This window comes from Panthera pardus, unplaced genomic scaffold (genome assembly GCF_024362965.1).
Source record: "Panthera pardus isolate Hobbes unplaced genomic scaffold, ASM2436296v1 HiC_scaffold_20, whole genome shotgun sequence".
Lineage (NCBI taxonomy): Eukaryota > Metazoa > Chordata > Mammalia > Carnivora > Felidae > Panthera > Panthera pardus.
This window is the reverse complement of record NW_026526766.1, coordinates 69753845-69770845: the sequence shown is the minus strand read 5'-3', so window position 1 is coordinate 69770845 and position 17001 is coordinate 69753845. Positions and strand designations below refer to the sequence as shown.

Here is a 17001-nt window from a genome sequence, read left to right as displayed (position 1 = left end):
TCACAAAGCTAACAGAAGGTGAGACCAAAACTCAGATTCTGTGTCTCTGACTCCCATCGTCCACATGCCTTCTGTCTTGAACTGCTGACATTTTTATGGGGTTTTTTTTGTTGTTGTTTGGGGTTTTTTTTTTGTTTTGGGGGGTTTTTTGTTTGCCGGTGGTGCGCTTGTAACTTTCTGTGTTTCCCTCCCCCCCGCCATGTTATTACTGTACATCCCACCTAAAAATAAGGGAGAAAAAAACCACTTGTGCGTGTAACCCAAAAAGAAAACATAAAAAATTTCACATGTTGTTCGAAAAGCATTCATTCGACTCTGCAAATGAATCTTGGGCAACTTACTTGGCCTCTCTGAACCTCATTTTCTTCATTTAAACCAGGGGTCAGCACACTTTTTCTGTAGAGGACCAGATAATATTTCAGTCTTTGCAAGCTGAGGGAAAATGGAGGCTGTTACTTAAGTAGTTATATAACCATTTAAAATGCAACCATGTAAAAATATTTTTAAAACACTCTTAGCTTGCAAAGTGGCAGTCAGATTTGGCCCTCAGGCCAAAGTTTGCCAACCCTTGACCTACATGAACAGATGATTTCTCAAGTTCTCAAGTTATAGCAAAATATCAAAAACTGCCCTAATAAAGATGGGGGTTATCAGTGATTCCATTTATCCCAAAACATCTATGGAATTCATTGACCCTCACTTCAACATTCCTGGTGCCTTGAAAGCAGAGCATCAGATTTGGTGAGGTCAGCAGGATCACGTAATCTGGTGTCTTTACAGGGAAATTGGGGAACCGAGACCAGGGTTGAAGAAGCCATTAACCCAAGCATCAACCAAACCATGAATTGAGTGCCTCTGTGTACCCCACCTAAGAATGAATGAATCACAGTGTCACTTGAAAGTTCAGCAGGTTCTGACTGTTTTTTCATAGAAATGACTCTGTTCAGAGGGAAGAAGTAAAAGCAGAGCAGGATGGGAGGAGGGATACTGAGGACAGTTGAAAACATTTTGATGTTTAACATTAAGCAACTCAAATAACTGTGTGAGGTGATGGATGTGATCATTAACTTGATTGTGGTGATCATTTCACAATATATGCATACATCAAACCATCATGTTGTATACCTTAAATAATATGCAATTTTTATTTGTCAGTTACACTTCAATAAAGCTGGGTGGGGGGAAGGATTGATCAACTCGATGACACGGGCATTAGAACCAACCCTGCAGAAAGCAAAGTGCAGCATAGTGGTGGTATAAGCCTGCATGGTCTATGCTTCAAAGAAAAGTAAGTAGATTTTGATAGAAAGCCCTGTGTGGGGAAAGATTTGGGCATGAAGATTGGTATGAATGGCTGAAAATACAGATGGCCAATTTCGATATAGCAGTAAAGATCATTCAAACTCTTCTGCCGTCTTGTAGGTACATTTCTGATTATTGCCTACTGAGTGTCATGTAGCTTTATCTTAAGTAGTTAATGCTAGTATTATTGTCAAGTATCTTTCAAGGATTTTTAAAAATGGCCTTTTCTTTGATTTTTTCTTATTGGCTGTACATTGACAGAATATTCTGGTGTGATGTCCGTTACCAACTAGAAGAGTGTAAGATCCAGTTCCGTGGCCACCTTGTGGCAGTGACAGATTCTAATGTCTTAACAATCTCTTGCCAGATGGAAATTCCTGCTGCTAACCTTGTGAACAAGTACATCGCCGCTCAGGGGCCCCTGCCACATACCTGTGCACAATTTTGGCAAGTCGTCTGGGATCAGAAGTTATCACTCATTGTCATGTTGACGACTCTCACAGAGCGAGGGCGGGTAAGTGGCTTGATTTCTGATTCAAACGTGGGCATGTCACGCCGTGCTCTATGCAACATGAATTTCAGACCTGGAAAGGGTCTTAAATATCACTTGGTCCAGCCCCTACATGACCCATAAATCTCCTTTAAAGACTTACTGATAGTCACCTCCAGTGTCGGGGAGCTCAGCACTCCCGTCCATTCCCTGGCCTTTCTCTGAGCTCACACAGCCCCTCCCACTCCTAGCTCAGATCCATTATAATCAGCCAGAAGGCAGTCTCCTTTGCCTCACCTCCCCTGCCCCAGAACCCGTGTGTTGACTGCACCCTCACCCACCCAGGACAAGGGCTGGTCCTGCGAAGAGCAGTGTGGGTGCTAGGCTCACAGTGGCCATAACAAGTGGGAGGCATTACAACTTCTGTCAGCTGCTGTTTGCGTTGCAGCAAAAGCCCATGCAAAAAGAAGAAAGAAGGGCTTGATTAGGAGAGTGATGGGCACCACACTGTGCTTTAGCAGAGCATGCATTTTCCATAGGAACAGATCACTGGTTATATAACAGTAGTCACTGTGCAAGGGGTACCTGTATTATACATTCTCTAACTTGTGCATACATCGAGATATCTTCATTATGAAACATTTATTCAGAAACCCATTCCAAAATCAGATATAAATTAACTTTGAGCCACCTGCTTTGAATGATCTGTGTGCTGCTTCCTCCCAGGCCTCTCTCCTTGGTACATGGTTCAGAATACCAAATTGATCCACACCGAAAATCAGAATACACAGGATTGGAATGAATAGTATGTTTGAGGACAGTCTATACTCTCAACCTGAAACAGCAAAATAAGAATTCCTACTAATTCTGCAGAGACAGCCCCAGGGATTGCAAAGGACTTGTGTGTGTGTCTCCCAGGCAGAGGGCTCCCCGCTTCTGCAAAAGCACCTCCAAGGTCCATCTTGTTAGTGTTCAGCCCTGATTTTTAAAAAATTACTCCTTACAACTAGCTGAAATCCACATGGCCTTGAACCTCCACCCCACCTGCTTCTCCCACCTGGAAGACACAGAATAAGTTACCCCTCTCCTCTATGCACTTGGCTCTTTAGGGATCTAAAAATAATGTCAGACTTGTGTTATTAAGTTCTAAGTAAATACTCTTGCCTTCTAGGCTCAGAACCCAAAGCCGGCACTTGCAAATACGTGCACACACACACTCTGTGTCTCTCTCTCATAAAAAGAGAGTTAAAGTATTAGGGGAGTGATGTTGAAGCCATCCTCAACCCAAGTTGAGACCATCCTTGGCAAAGTTTGCTTTACTGCCATGCAGCTCTGTTATTTAATCCTCTGATTCCGCCACCACACCCCACACTGTAGGCCCTGTTCTGGGCCATTTCTGCTATTTTGTAGATGACTAATGTCAACTTTATTGCCTCCCCGTCTCCACAATCTGCCAGTCCCCCCATTTGAAAGCTGAGATATATTTGTCTGCCTATTCTGTGACTTCTAGGTGCTTGAATGCTCCAGGTTTTCTCAAAATATTCATGGAGGTGCCATTCTGCTGGGTCGTAAGGTCTTTCAGGGCCATGGGGCGTGGTCTCCTCACCTGGATTGGGCTTCTCTTTCTGCTGTAAAGTTGACTCTGCCCTTTCCTGCTCTGAGGTCATTAGTGAGCCGCAACAGGCATGGTTAGCGACAGATGATCTGCTCTGGACAGGAGCCCCTTCTTCCCTTGTCCTATTTGTTCCAGCTCGGAAAGAAGGGCCCTTTCTTCCTTCCCGATAGGCCTTACTTCCTCTGGCTGTTCTTACAGGTCCTGCCCCTCCTGCTCTGTCCTGATTGTGTTCCACCCACCCCCCTCTTATTCATCTACTCTGCACCTGAGCTCCTCTGAGGTCTCCCTGTGGCCTAGGGGGCTTCTCTGTTTCCCAGCCTGTCTTCCTGACTAAGCCCAGCCCAGCAGTCCCCTTGTCCTGAGTCAGCAGTCCCTTCACTATCTCTGGCCCTGGGGACTTACCCCTCTTGTTTATCAATTGTTAGAAACCTGTTCTTCTGAAATCCAGGCTACATGTTTCCTCCCTCTCCTGTTACAAACTCTCAGCTGACCCGAGCCCTTTATCTTGAGGATCCTTATCTGGTCCTCACCACCACCCACAGCTTCTCCCTGTGTATGTGCCACTTCTGATATGGATGATCTCATACCAGCTGATTCACCCCCAAAGCCTCAGTTTACTCGTATGCGAAACAGAGACACTAATAGTATCTACCTCATAGGGTTTTTTGAGGTCAAGCTAATGTCCATAAAAAGTACCATTGAGAACTAGGCACACACTGTTCAGTAGATAGTAGGCGTTAGCATCCTCCCCCCAACAGCCAGCACCAATGTGGAAACAGACTGAAGGAAGTCTAGTAACTTGCCCAGGATCACACACTTGGTTAGTGGAGCGCATTATTAACCAGGATTGAAACTCAGGGTTTCCACAGACCCCTTGCTCTTTCTACTACACCCTTAGTGCTTGGAGATCCAAATAGACCTAAAATCCAAATTTGATCAAGAAGTAGAATGTCCAGTTCTGGTGAATTCGCTGGGAATCTCTGGAAACAGGTGTTTGTAGCTCTGCCTTATATGGGCTGATCACTTCAGAGGCCCTTCCCATCCGTTGTCCTGTGAGTAGGATGCTTCAGAGTCTGTAGCAGAAATTGACACCCTGTGTGGGTCTGCAGCCCGCCCGGGCAGGCTACCCAGGTATAATATGAAGCCGGCCCCCATATGCAGGGGACCGGGAGAGACTGAAGGAAGACGCAGGCTACTCTAGGTTGGTAGGTGGCAGTTTGGGGTGGCTTTTTGTTGTTGTTGTTGTTGTTGTTGTTGTTGTTGTTGTTAAGTTTATTGATTTTGAGAGAGAGAACATAGCAGGGGAGGGGCAGAGAGAGAGGGGAAGAGAGAATCCCAAGCAGGCTCAAACTCATGAACCATGAGATCATGACCTGAACTGAAACCAAGAGTCGGATGCTTAGGTGCTGAGATTAGGTGGCATTTTATTTTATTTTTTTAATTTTTTTAATGTTTATTTATTTTTGACAGAGAGAGAGACAGAGCATGAGCAGGGGAGGGGCAGAGAGAGAGGGAGACACAGAATCTGAAGCAGGCTCCAGGCTCTGAACTGACAGCACAGAGCCCGATGAGGAGCTCGAACTCACAGACCATGAGATCATGACCTGAGCCGAAGTCGGATGCTCAACCAACTGAGCCACCCAGGTGGCCCATAGGTGGCATTTTAAATAAGCAAGGGGAACTTACGAGGCTTGTCATAACCACAAAACAAATGGTTCCCTGCACCTTTCCACTAAATCTTAAAAGTTTATAAAGAGGGTTACCTGGGTGGCTCAGTCAATTAAGCATCCAACTCTTGGTTTCGGCTCAGGCCATGATCTCATAGTGAGTGGGTTCAAGCCCACATCGGGCTCTGTGCTGACAGTACAGAGCCTGCGTGGGATTCTCCCTCCCTCTCTCTCTGTCCCTCCCCCACTCGTTCTCTGTGTCTCTCTCTCTCAAAATAAATAAACTTAAAAAAAAGTTTATAAAGAGACCCTAAGTGGGCTCAGTTATGTATACAATATAGGTGTTTTCAACCCCATGTTACTATCCTAAGGCTGTGTCCTTGGAGCAGCCCCTGGGAGCAGGAAAGGCAAGCAGACCCCACTTTCCAAGGACAGGGGAGGGCGTGTGGAGCCTCTGAGTGCCCAGGTCCAGCTCACCGGCCTGTGTGGCCACGTCTTTTTGATGATGTTCCCCAACACCTGGTGAGGATGAGGCAGGTATAGGCCAGTGGGTATCGACTCTGCCTCGGCTTCTGGGGACAGGGGCCCCTTCATGTCTATGGCAGTTGGGAAATGGCCACTAACCAAAATACCCACATTTAAGGTTTACAAGTAAATTCTTAACTCCAGCTTCCCAACAGCATACTTTAATTTCAAATACTCCATGTGACGTTTGAAAATAAGAATAGAAAAGCTGTTCCAGACAAATTACGTGCATCTGTTGGTTTATAGCCCCTTTTAGCTGTACACAAATATAATTTTTATGTAAGATGTTGCAACTCTAGGCTTGGAGAAAAAAAAAATTTGAGTGAGTCAGAATTTGATGGAACTATGATGGGATGGATAGCATGGCCCTGAATTTTGCTTTGAAGCCAGAGGCAAGAGCTAAGATGGCTTCAGGGTTTAGAAGGGAGGATTAAAAGGGAGACACAGGGGGCTCGTTGAGCCTGTAGGGAAGCCGCAGCAGCCCTGAGACCTTGGGCAGGTCGCTTACCCCACGGGGGCCAGGGTTCCTCATCTGCCATCCAGGAGTGTGTCATGTCAGCTCCATGAGTCATCTGAGGGCTTAGGGGGCACTGCTCAAATGTAAAGGGATGTTCATCTCAGTTTGAGAACTTCTTTCCCTGGGATTTTTGTGGAATCTCTGATCACCCTTCTTCATGTTGATGTGGGGCCCCCATAACAACAATGGTAACCTGAGCCCCCATGGTGAGCCTGGCACTTCCCACCGTTCCCTCTGACCTCTGTCACCGTCTGGGAGGCAGGTGCTGTCCCTGTCTGTCAGGCAAGGACTGCAAATCCGAGAGGTTGGGTAGCAGGTTCAAAGTCAAGTGGCTAACAGAAGATAAAATGAGTCCAGTGGAGTTCTGACTTCCATCTGTGTGCTCTTAACCTCTGTGCCATGAGGCCTTCCTTCTACTCATGTGGGTAGGGGAGAGATGGTGAAGGAGGGTGAGGTGGAAGGGGGGTGGTGTGGAGAGCAGAGAAGGGGCCTGAACGCCTGGAGTGGGCTTGATGGGGAATGGGAAAGGATGAGAGGGAGAGGCCGCTCCTAGGTCAAGGCACTGTGTCTGAGGCCTCTCCTGTTCTTCCAGCAAGTGGACCCTGGTGACGAAGAGGGTGAGCTCTGTACTCCTCCTCCGGGCTCCAGCTCCAGGCTGGCTTGAGAGCTGTGGCCTCGGCCCTTGCAGGCTGACCCCCACCCTACTCTCCAGGAGAGGAGGGGACACTCCTCTGGGAACAGGGAACAGACCCAGAGCACATTGGCTTTGCAGCTCTCAGAGTACCTGGTGTGAGTGAGAGGGCTCCGGTCAGACGCCCACCTGTCCATCCAGGTAACAGCTCATGTGCACCACCCCCACAGCGGAGGTTAGCTCACACCCAGGGGTTTTCTTGCAGACCAAATGTCACCAGTACTGGCCTGATCCTCCCGACGTCATGGAACACGGCAACTTTCACATCCGATGTCAGTCAGAGGACTGCACCATCGCTTATGTGTTCCGAGAAATGCTGGTCACCAACACCGAGGTGAGCGGTGTCCCTTCAGTGAGTGGTCCGGGGGAGGGTGCAGCTTCAAGGCAGGTGCTAAACCAGATCCACTGGGGGCCTGCACAGGGCAGTGCTTCCAGGTCTGTTCTACGTTCACTCCCGGTGAGCATTTGGGTAAACGCTTGTGAAAGAACCAGTGCCCTTGTTCACAGCACCACTGTTCACACTAGACAGCAGTGAGAATGCCCAAGTGCCCCGGGACGGATAAATGGATAGACAAGATGTGGTATATTTGCAGAGTGGAGCGCTATTCAGCTTTTAAAAGGAGGGAAATTCTGATGCATGTTATAGCAGTGCTGAACCTTGAAAGACCTTATACTAGGTCAAGTAAGCCAGTCACAAGAGGAATATATTATGTGACTGTATAGAGTCCCTGGGCTAGTCACAATCAGACAGAAAGAGGTGGGGTGATTAGCTGGGGGCGGGGGGAATGAAGAGTTACTGCTTCATGGGTACAGAGTTTCCGCTTGGGAAGATGAAAAAATCCGGGTAATAGCAGTGATCGTTGCACAACCCTGGGAATGTATTTAATGCCACTGAACTATATACACTTAATGGTTAAAATGGTAAACTTCGTGTCACATGTATTTTACCCTCTTGAAAAAAGAAAAAGCCAGTGTGTGTGGCCCTGATGGCAAGTACCATAGGAGCGAGTGGGAAGAAATCTCAGTGGACAGAAGGAAGCAGTCCTGACAGGGTGGCCCGAGCTGTGTCCTGGAGGGGGGAGCAGGAGTTTCCAGGGGCCACCACAGGGCTGCGCGCAGCGGGCGAAAGGACGTCAGGAGACAGGACCACTGAGCTGAGGCTGAGGCTGGGGCCAGACTCAAGCTGCCCACTTGCTGGCTTGGCTCACCGCGGCCACCCTGCATCTTCCACAGACCGGGGAAGAGCACACTGTGACACATCTCCAGTATGTCGCGTGGCCTGACCACGGCGTTCCTGATGACTCCTCGGACTTTCTGGAATTTGTAAACTACGTGAGGTCCCTGAGAGTGGATGGTGAACCGGTGTTAGTTCACTGCAGGTACTGTGGCTTCCAGGTTTACTTTGGTTTGGTTTTTAAATACACATATTCCGTAGGGAAAGACCTGAGGAAACTTGGCAGAGATCACCCTAAATCCCACGAGACTCTATGCTTTTACGAGAAGGCTCTGCTCATTTCTTCTTCGCTGTTTCAAAAGATTGGGAATTTTATGAAAGCATAAACCTCTGATTGTAGAACTGAAGAAGCCCACTCCCCCCCTCCGCTCTCCCTGTGTCCTTGAGTTGCTGACCTTCACAATAGATGTGAACAAGAGGAGGGTGCAGCCCTTAAAGGTGGGTTTCTTTTCATTGGTGTTTAAGCCCCTGGCCTCAGAATATATGAGGAGAGGCCTTTTCAGCCTGTTGGAGAGCACACCCTGAATGTGTGTTTTGTATTCCCGAAGGTCAGGGGAGGAGAGCTCTGTCTGAGTAAACGTGGGAACTGGCTAGGCATTAAGCTGGGCCGTGCAGAAATACTGCCTGAGCAAATCCCAGGTCTCTGCTTCTGTCCCCCCAGTGCTGGCATAGGTCGTACTGGTGTGTTGGTCACCATGGAAACAGCCATGTGCCTAACTGAGAGAAACCTGCCCGTTTACCCACTGGACATCGTCCGGAAAATGCGAGACCAGCGTGCCATGATGGTGCAGACATCAGTGAGTAGAAATCCATTGATAAAAGTCATAACGATGGCCCACGCTTTCTGAGCACTTGCCCTGGGCCAGGCCTGTGTGAAGGGCTTTGCAGGTTAAGAGACCAAGGCTCAAGGGCACCGCAGTGCTTGCCCAAGGTCACAAAACTTGTCAGGGGCTGAGCGACTCCAAAGCCCACCCCATCTGACCTCTGTCTCTCACTGTCCGTCCCTTTCACTGAGTCTGTGCTGTGTTTCCAGCCAGCCATGCGGCCAGGGTGCAGCCCAGGTTGCATTCTACATGGTCAAGCCGCTGGCCCATCATTTATCCCTCAGAAGCAAACAGAGTCACCTGAGGGTTTTACTCCACCTATCCGTGTACAGGTGAGCCTTTTGGCTCAGTGGACGTTTCACATGGCCCTACTCTCTCCTCCTTGGGCTATCTCCCATGTCTGCCACGTCTGGGTAAGTGGCACTGCAAGTGTCCTCAAGAGGAAGCCTGTGGTTTTTCCCCAGAAGCACAAGAGGGGCCGGGCGGGTGATGTAGAAAAATGAGCATGATTCAGGCCCCTCCACATACTGGGTGACCTTAGATAATCACTTAGCTTCTCTCCAAGCCTCCATTTCCCCATCTGCAAAATGGGGACCATCCCACATTCATTTAGATAATTGCACACACCGAAGAGACCCAGACTTGTATGTAGTAGGAAGACTGAATTAGTTATAAATCTCAGCAGTAATGGGGGAAGTCCAAGGGTAAGAACTTGCTGGAAGACCATCAAAGCTGACTTTGAAAAGTCAAGGAAGGCTTTCTGGAGGAGTGGCCTCTAAGGCAAAACCCCCCCAGATGAATGAGGTGGCGTAAGCAGAGAAAAGAGTGGGAAGTCCACCATGCAGCCAGCTCCGTGTCCTCAAAGGCTCAGGGACAGAGTTTATGAGATTTCTCTAATGATCGGGACCTCTTGTTTTATATTAGACTCAGGAAATTCAATTAAGAGGGAAAAAAACGGGTTATTAAGAATATTGTTCTCTGCCCCGCTGCGTGGTATGGAAGACCTCATTGCCGGTTAAAAATTTTGACAGTGCATCTTCTTGGTAGATTTGCCTAGCTGGTGAAGAAGCACAGTCTCAATGCTTTCTTTCACCCCGCACACTTCACTAAATGAGTTTCTTGGGCGTTTCTTAATATAAAGGACCGTATCCCACAGAGCAGCTTTAGTGGCTCTCTTTTTTTTTTTTTTAAGACAAAATCCAGACTCCTTCACCTTACCCTGCACAACCAGGTCCCAGCCACCAGTGCAGCCTCTCCGTCCGTGCCCAGGTGTTCCGGGCAGGGGCTCTGAGCCCAACAGTGCCACTCAGAATGGGCCATCGGAGTCTCCACATTTGAGTGTACTGTACAGTAGAATGGCCACCCTGCAGTGACTTCACCCCTTCCCTGGCTCCTCCAGGCCACCGGCCCCTCCCTCTGCTGTGGTTTCCATGACACTCTCCCCACCGCTCTCTGGGAGCAGCCCCCAGCCCTCACGTAGGAATCACGGCTTCACGGGTGTGCCTTCACGGTGTTTCCCTGGCACGTAGCACAGGGTCTGGCCTGGCCCGGAGCTGGAGGTCAGAGAGTATTTATGAGCAACGTAAAAGAGTACGCAGAGATGTGGTAGGAGGCAGAGTTTATGGAACTGTGGCTGGACTGACACCTTTCTTTTCTCTTCCAGAGCCAGTACAAGTTTGTATGTGAAGCGATTCTTCGTGTTTATGAAGAAGGCTTAGTCCAAATGCTGGATCCCAGTTAAGACAACTGTGAAATGTTCATTCCTCTTTCCCAGGGGCATCCTCCTTAAGGACAGACCTTCTCTTTGGAAGCAGCAAGAGGAATTTGTAGGCTGTGGGGAAGGAATGAGCACATTTGAACCCAGGCACTTTAAAGTTCTATAGAAGAGGTATCGTGTACATAGGACTGTGTAGATACGCATGCGGTTGCAGCGTCAGTTAGGCCCGTTATTCCTCAGAGAGAAGTAAGCAAATGCAGATCTCAGTTTGGGGCCTGTCCTATTGCCTTCCTCCCTAGACATCACTGTGTTCCTGTAAACCATCCTTGGGCAATTGAGAGGGGACGCCAGCAATGCTCTTGACCGCCCAGAAACAAGATGGTGTGGCTATTTAGAGTCGCTTGGATGTTTTGTGTGTATATGTTTATCGGACTCTAAGGGCTGAGCTTTCTGTCCTTCTAGATGGAGCTGGAACCATTAGCATTCCCCTGCCCCCTGCTAAGGAAACCCTGATGAATGTACTAAATGGCAGGGTGGTGGGATTTCAGGCTGAAGGAGCGGGCAGTACCTTTTCTGGCCTCCCTTCCTCTGTCCCATCTCCCTGCCACGTCCCATATTCATGTTTCTGAGAATCCCGTCTAAGATGCCCCGCTTCCTCCCTGCATTACTGACCCTAGTCAGGTGCTCACGCGGTGCCTGGACCAGATTAGTCATGCAGCCTCGGGTGAGTTTTCAGTGGAGACTCTGAGCATGAGGACTCCCGCTGCATCCTGTCGTCCGTGCGTTAGTTCTAGGAGGAAGTGCTCTTCGCCTCTGCTTGCCTCTTGCTGTACATGCAGAACCCGAGACTGGAATTATCGACTACTGAATCTACTACATGGATTGCTGCTACTTCAAGCTATGTTACACTTGAAACTACGATTTTCCTGAGGGGAGATGGGATATCATCTAAATGTTCGGAATCGTTGGCCCTGCTGAGGAAAGATCTAGTCATGGAACCATGGGAAACCCAGCTTCTAGAGGGTTGTCCGTGGATGTGTGTGGATGTGTGTGTGTGCGCGCCCATGGTAAGTGTTTCTCAGGACTCCTAACTTGATTCAAATTACAGTTGAGTTTATATAAAGAATGAGTCTCTGTATAGAAGAACAAATGTGTGCATTCACCCTCAGTTACAATGGTCTCCATTTCATTTCAAAGGAGAGGATCAGGCTATCTGAATATAAACACAATTTGATGTTAATTTATTCTAAGTACACCCTGATTTTGATTGTCCTAAAGAATTCTGCCTTTGTTCATACTGTGTTAAATTTTTAAAAAATTTGTGACAGGACTGTAGCAAATTATTATTTAAGGAAAATAAATTACGTAAAAATTTTAATGTGGTATTTTTAAATAGCGGTTTTTATGTACCCTGAAGGACAAGGAAGCTAAGCCAGTTTCTTAATGGGATTTACAGAAAAAGGATGCTTTCATATCATAGTGCACAGAAGTGAAGCCATTTTGATGTTTAACAAACTCTGGACCAATTGAGTAGTTTCCTGGATGCAAGAGGGATAAAGACCCATATGATGGGAGCCGGGTTTCTAAAGGTTCTTTATCTCCAGACTTAGCATATTTAATTGCATACTTCCCTCTTTCCCCCACCAATATTTTACTGCCAAACGGCAGGGGTGGGAGGGAGGCGTCACACGGTGCCATCGCCCGCTACTGTGAAACAGGAGACCACCTAAGCCCGATCCTTGTCAGATTCATGCTAAGCCAGCAGAATGAGTCAGGAGAGGTTGGAATTATGCAGTTGGAGATTTGGTTCCCGGTCCCACTCATCAACAACTAGCTCTTGGCCTGGTCACTTAAGAGTGCTACCTCTCTTTCCTCTATTTCCTGTAATTACAGCGTCCTGTAAAATAGGAGAAATAATGCTGAGGCTATGGGTTGAATACGAGGATTGAATAAAACGCTATCAGCGTGAGTTTTCATCAGCTGGAATCTCTCTGACACTGCTGCAGATGCATTACTTGGAAGAGTTAACTGACCAGTGATTAGCCCCAAAACCCATGAAATAGAAGTAGAATTGTATGGATTTTTCTAAGAGAACGTTTCTTGGGCTGAGAACAAAAGCACAAAGGAATATCCTCATACCAGTGCCTTCTTTCAATCTGGACTCAGAAAAAATTCTACCAGTTAAGTCCCAAAAAAGAGGGGAAGGTGGAAAGCTGAGCTAAATTTAAATGCCATCAGGATGTTTAGCAAATCATTGCCATTTGATACAAATGCATCATCCCCCTGTGTGCAAGAAGCTTGAGGAGTCTAAATGTGTTTGGAGAGTTGTGTTTTACTTCTTTTAAGCAAATTATTTAATATAGTTGCAGGAAGGCTGTCATTACTGTACATAAATTTCAAAAAAGTTTACCAGAGGTTGCAACTAGCCTTTTTCTGCCACCGTGCAGGCCAGAAGTTCAGACCCAGCAGATGTTACTCAGAACAGAATTTATGAAATACTGGAGAAGAACAGGACAAGAGAATTATCTAAAGGGGCAAAATATATGAGTAAAAATTACTACAGATACAACCAATTAAATTCTGTACCTCAGCATTCCTGCTGCAATACTTTACGCATTTAAACAATTACACTGAAGCCTTTTTTGGTCCTAAGTGGGAAGCATCAAAATCATGGGAAATATTTTGCCTAGGAAATTTGGCTGGATGTGAACAGAGAGGACATTTTACATTTGTGTTTTGTTCTCTGGAAGATCTGATCAGATCCACTCATGTGCTGACTTAGGATGGGACATCCCTCCCGTGTCACTCTATAGCACCTACACTTGGTGTTTTGACTTCCGGCAGGGGGGGTGGGGTGGGGGGGGGGGGAGATTGAACTCGATTTGGCTAGGGGAGGTCAAGTTGGGGGGTGTTATATCACCAACATGTGCTGGTCCATAATTCCTACCACAGTAATTTATATTTAAAAATGTTTTTGATTAAGTTTTTTATTTTAATTCCAGGTAGTTAACACTAAAAATGCTTTTATTTAGATTAGTGTAGATGCTGTTTCTTTTATGTTGCTACCTGATATTTTTGTTGTTGTTGTTCCTCAGAAATTACCATTTGAGTGCGAGAGAAAGAAAGAAAGAAAGAAAGAAAGAAAGAAAGAAAGAAAGAAAGAAAGAAAGAAAGAAAGAAAAAAAGGAAAGAAAGAAAGAAAGAAAGAAAGAAAGAAAGAAAGAAAGAAAGAAAGAAAGAGAAAGAAATTATCATTTGAGTGAAATCAACAGCCCTTTTCATCCTTCAGAGGCAACAAAGAGGTGGCCCCAATAGGGAAGGCTCATTCGCATCTAGACCTAGATTTGGGTGACTTGGGTGACTCGGGCCTCAATTTCCTTATGTGTAAAAAAGAGGAATTTGGGCTGCACTAAATGAGTTCTTTGGTTCTTTCAACGTTTACCATTCTGGGAGTCTGTATTGCAGAGAATGGAAATTAGCCCTAAATCAAAGCCATATAGCTCCTGGAGAGAAATGTGTCACATTTCCATGACTTGTCTCCAAGAGATTGTCCCTAACCTTGGCAGGGTTGAATGCCAAGACAAGGATTGCCACTGTCCGGTTCTTGCCATTCTGCGCTGAGATCAGAATCGTAAAGATGGCAAAGACTGACCTCAGCCCGCCTCTGAGGAGTCTGATGGCTGACTGTCTGCCATCTTTGTAACCCACATTCTGTTTGCAGCAATGAAAAGATCGGTGTTATGTAGTTTCGAAAAGTATCTTAATGAGCAATATTTTTTTTTCTGTAAATTCGGGATGTTTTTCATTCTGACCTGTCAGCGACGCTACTGAAAAAGTTTGATCAATATAAAAACATTCAAGCTATGCAACACTGTGTGTCGAGATTTTTTTATTCTAATCATCGTCTTGATTTCTGAAAGGGTTTTATTATGCTTGCGTTCTGTTTGTTTGCTTTTTAGTAAATATTAACTCTCTTGGAGGAGCGTGCTCTCCGCCCATCCCTACCTTCCCTCTCGTCAGGAGCATGGCCGTGCAGAGTACCTGCTTCTGTCTTGACCTTGTGTGGCTAATTCTAAATTTGAATTGGGTTCGGCTGTCATGACAACAGCAGCTTACACAAAGAAGTTTCAGTACTTTCTATCACGCAGGGCTGCCAGATAGAGGCTCCGTGGCTCCGTGATCCCCAGAACCCAGGTTCCTTCCAGCTTGGTTCTCTGCCAACCCCAGTATGCAGCTTTAACGCTGAGGTCCATGAAGATGGCTCCAGCCAGCAGGATAGAGGAAAGGGAAAGGAGAAAGCAAAACCCCTTCCCTCAGGTTGTGCCATCTGGTTGTTGTGCATCCCATTGAACAGAACTTAGGGGCAGGGCTACACCTACTGCAAGGGAGTCTAGGAAAGGTTTTTATTCCAAGAAACCATGTGCCTAAAAATTCAGGAGTTCTGTTTCCGAGAAAGAAAGAATGGGTTTGCGGGATAATTAATGATCTCCGCCATTGCTCAACCCTTTGCTCACCTTTCTTACCCCTCACATAGAGCCCGTTCCTCCTCTCTCCAAGGTAGACAACCCAAGTCCCAGCCACTTGTGGCATGAAGTTCAACCTAAGATCACCTTTGGGTGATCTGTGGGCTTCCCCATCATCTCTGGGTGGCTTCCTGTCTAATCACCCGTAAACTCAAGACAAGTGATCTCCCAACGCCCCCCCCATCAACAGTAAAGTAGAAACAGGAAAACAGTCATTGAAAAGTCATTCATAAGAGGGAAGAATAGGAAACAATGCTCCAAGCAGTTTTCCGAGCCCGCTGCACAGGAAGAGTGAAGACGCTTCTGGCAGGCCAGTAAGTCCCTTGGATAGCTGCCTGACCTCCTTGTCTGTGGACCTCCATGGCCACATCCAAGGTGGGACTGCACGGGCAGCCTTCTTGAGGACAGCACAGCTTTTGTAGCCTGCTTACTCCTGGGGCAGTTTTGAGGGAGGTCCCCAGGCCTGTGGTTTCTTTGCCAGTAGAATTCCAGCAAGTACCCACAGCTGAAGGTCTGGTCTAGAATGATGTTCTGTGTTTTGCTCATGCCTCTTAACTTAAAGGTGGCTACCTTGAAGCCACCAGAAAGGGAAGCTTGGATGGGAAGACGAGACGGTTCATCTGACCTTTGGAGCTGCCTCATGCACATTTTCTGGCAAAGAAGTCTTGAAGATGGCTTGCTGCCCCCAGCCTTATCGCCTAAGGCCACTGCTTTGAGTAGCTGCAGTTTGAAGAACAGAAGCAGTTAGCATTTTCTCTACTCTAAGACCTTAATCAGTTTTGAGCTCAGGCTACAGACTGCCTTCCTTAGCAAAGCAAGGCTCCCTTCCATCTCTGCTACGGTGCCCTGGCTCCAGCCCCAGTGCATCTCACTTCTATGGGCCTTTGTGAAAAGCAACAAGGAGCAACAGTCACCCTTTTGGTCCCCTCCCACCATTTTCTCCATTGTGGCCTTGGTCAGCACGTGGTCCCTCCTCCAAAGTACTGCAGACGACACTCATCAAAGTGACACGTTAGTCACTATCTAAAAGGCAATCATCTGTCCTTGCCCTCTGCTGGCCTGCCAATTCCACTAAGCCAGTGCCACATTTTGGATGTTATTTGCAGCATGCCACTTTCAAGGATCAAATTCTGAATCCAAAAACCAAAGGAAAGTTGGCTGGGGAAAGATGGAAGTTTGTTTCGCTTCCAGGTAAACACAGGAGTCCAGAACTCATGGTGTGGCTGCATGGTTATCGTGATCTGTGCCCTTCCAATCTGGTTGCTCCACTAGCCTCAACGTATACCTTCCACCTCACGGTCCAAGATGGCTGCTCCAGCTACAGCCATCGCATCCACATTTCAGCTTGCAAGAAAGAGGAAAATGGTGGGGAAAAATGCCTCCTGCCCTTGAGGATAATTCATAAAAGTTGCATAGACTACTCTGACTTAAAAACGGTTGGCCAGAACTTAATTATATGGGTACACCTAGCTGCAAGTGAGGTTAGGAAATGTAGTCTTTCTTCTGGCTGGCACTCTACCCAGCCAAAATTCAGAGTCGTATTATTGAGGATTGTTAGGGCACAATTAGCAGCCTCCCCTGCGATTCCTTGACTCTAGAGCCACTGAAGGACTGATTTATGAGGAGTTACCCTGCTCAAGACCCAGCACACGGGAACAAATGCAATGATGTCATTTAAGCAAGACCGATCCACCAACGGGAAATACAGCACTCACTTGCTGACAAGGTCAGCACCTATCTGTTACATATACAAATCATTTGAATAACAGTAGGTTGGTAACACAAACTTAGCCTCTTTTCTAGAAACCCCAGAGCCCTACTCATTCCCCACCCCCAAATTACCCAGGCCAGTCTTCATCTATGGCCACCCTTGTATCCATTACTTGTCGGCCCCTA

General features: G+C 47.0%; 1 protein-coding gene across 7 annotated transcripts in view; it reads left to right on the top strand.

Moving 5' to 3' along the window:
- PTPN3 (protein tyrosine phosphatase non-receptor type 3) overlaps positions 1-14451 on the top strand; it is a 148253-nt gene extending 133802 nt beyond the window's left edge. For all 7 annotated transcript variants that reach the window (XM_019454247.2, XM_019454246.2, XM_019454248.2 and 4 more), the window contains 5 exons: positions 1670-1816; positions 7013-7141; positions 8041-8186; positions 8703-8838; positions 10529-14451. In XM_019454247.2, coding sequence (XP_019309792.2) covers positions 1670-1816; positions 7013-7141; positions 8041-8186; positions 8703-8838; positions 10529-10606 — 636 coding nt within the window. In that variant the 3' untranslated portion in view covers positions 10607-14451. The remainder of the gene's footprint in view (positions 1-1669; positions 1817-7012; positions 7142-8040; positions 8187-8702; positions 8839-10528) is intronic.
- Positions 14452-17001: the final 2550 nt, after the last annotated feature.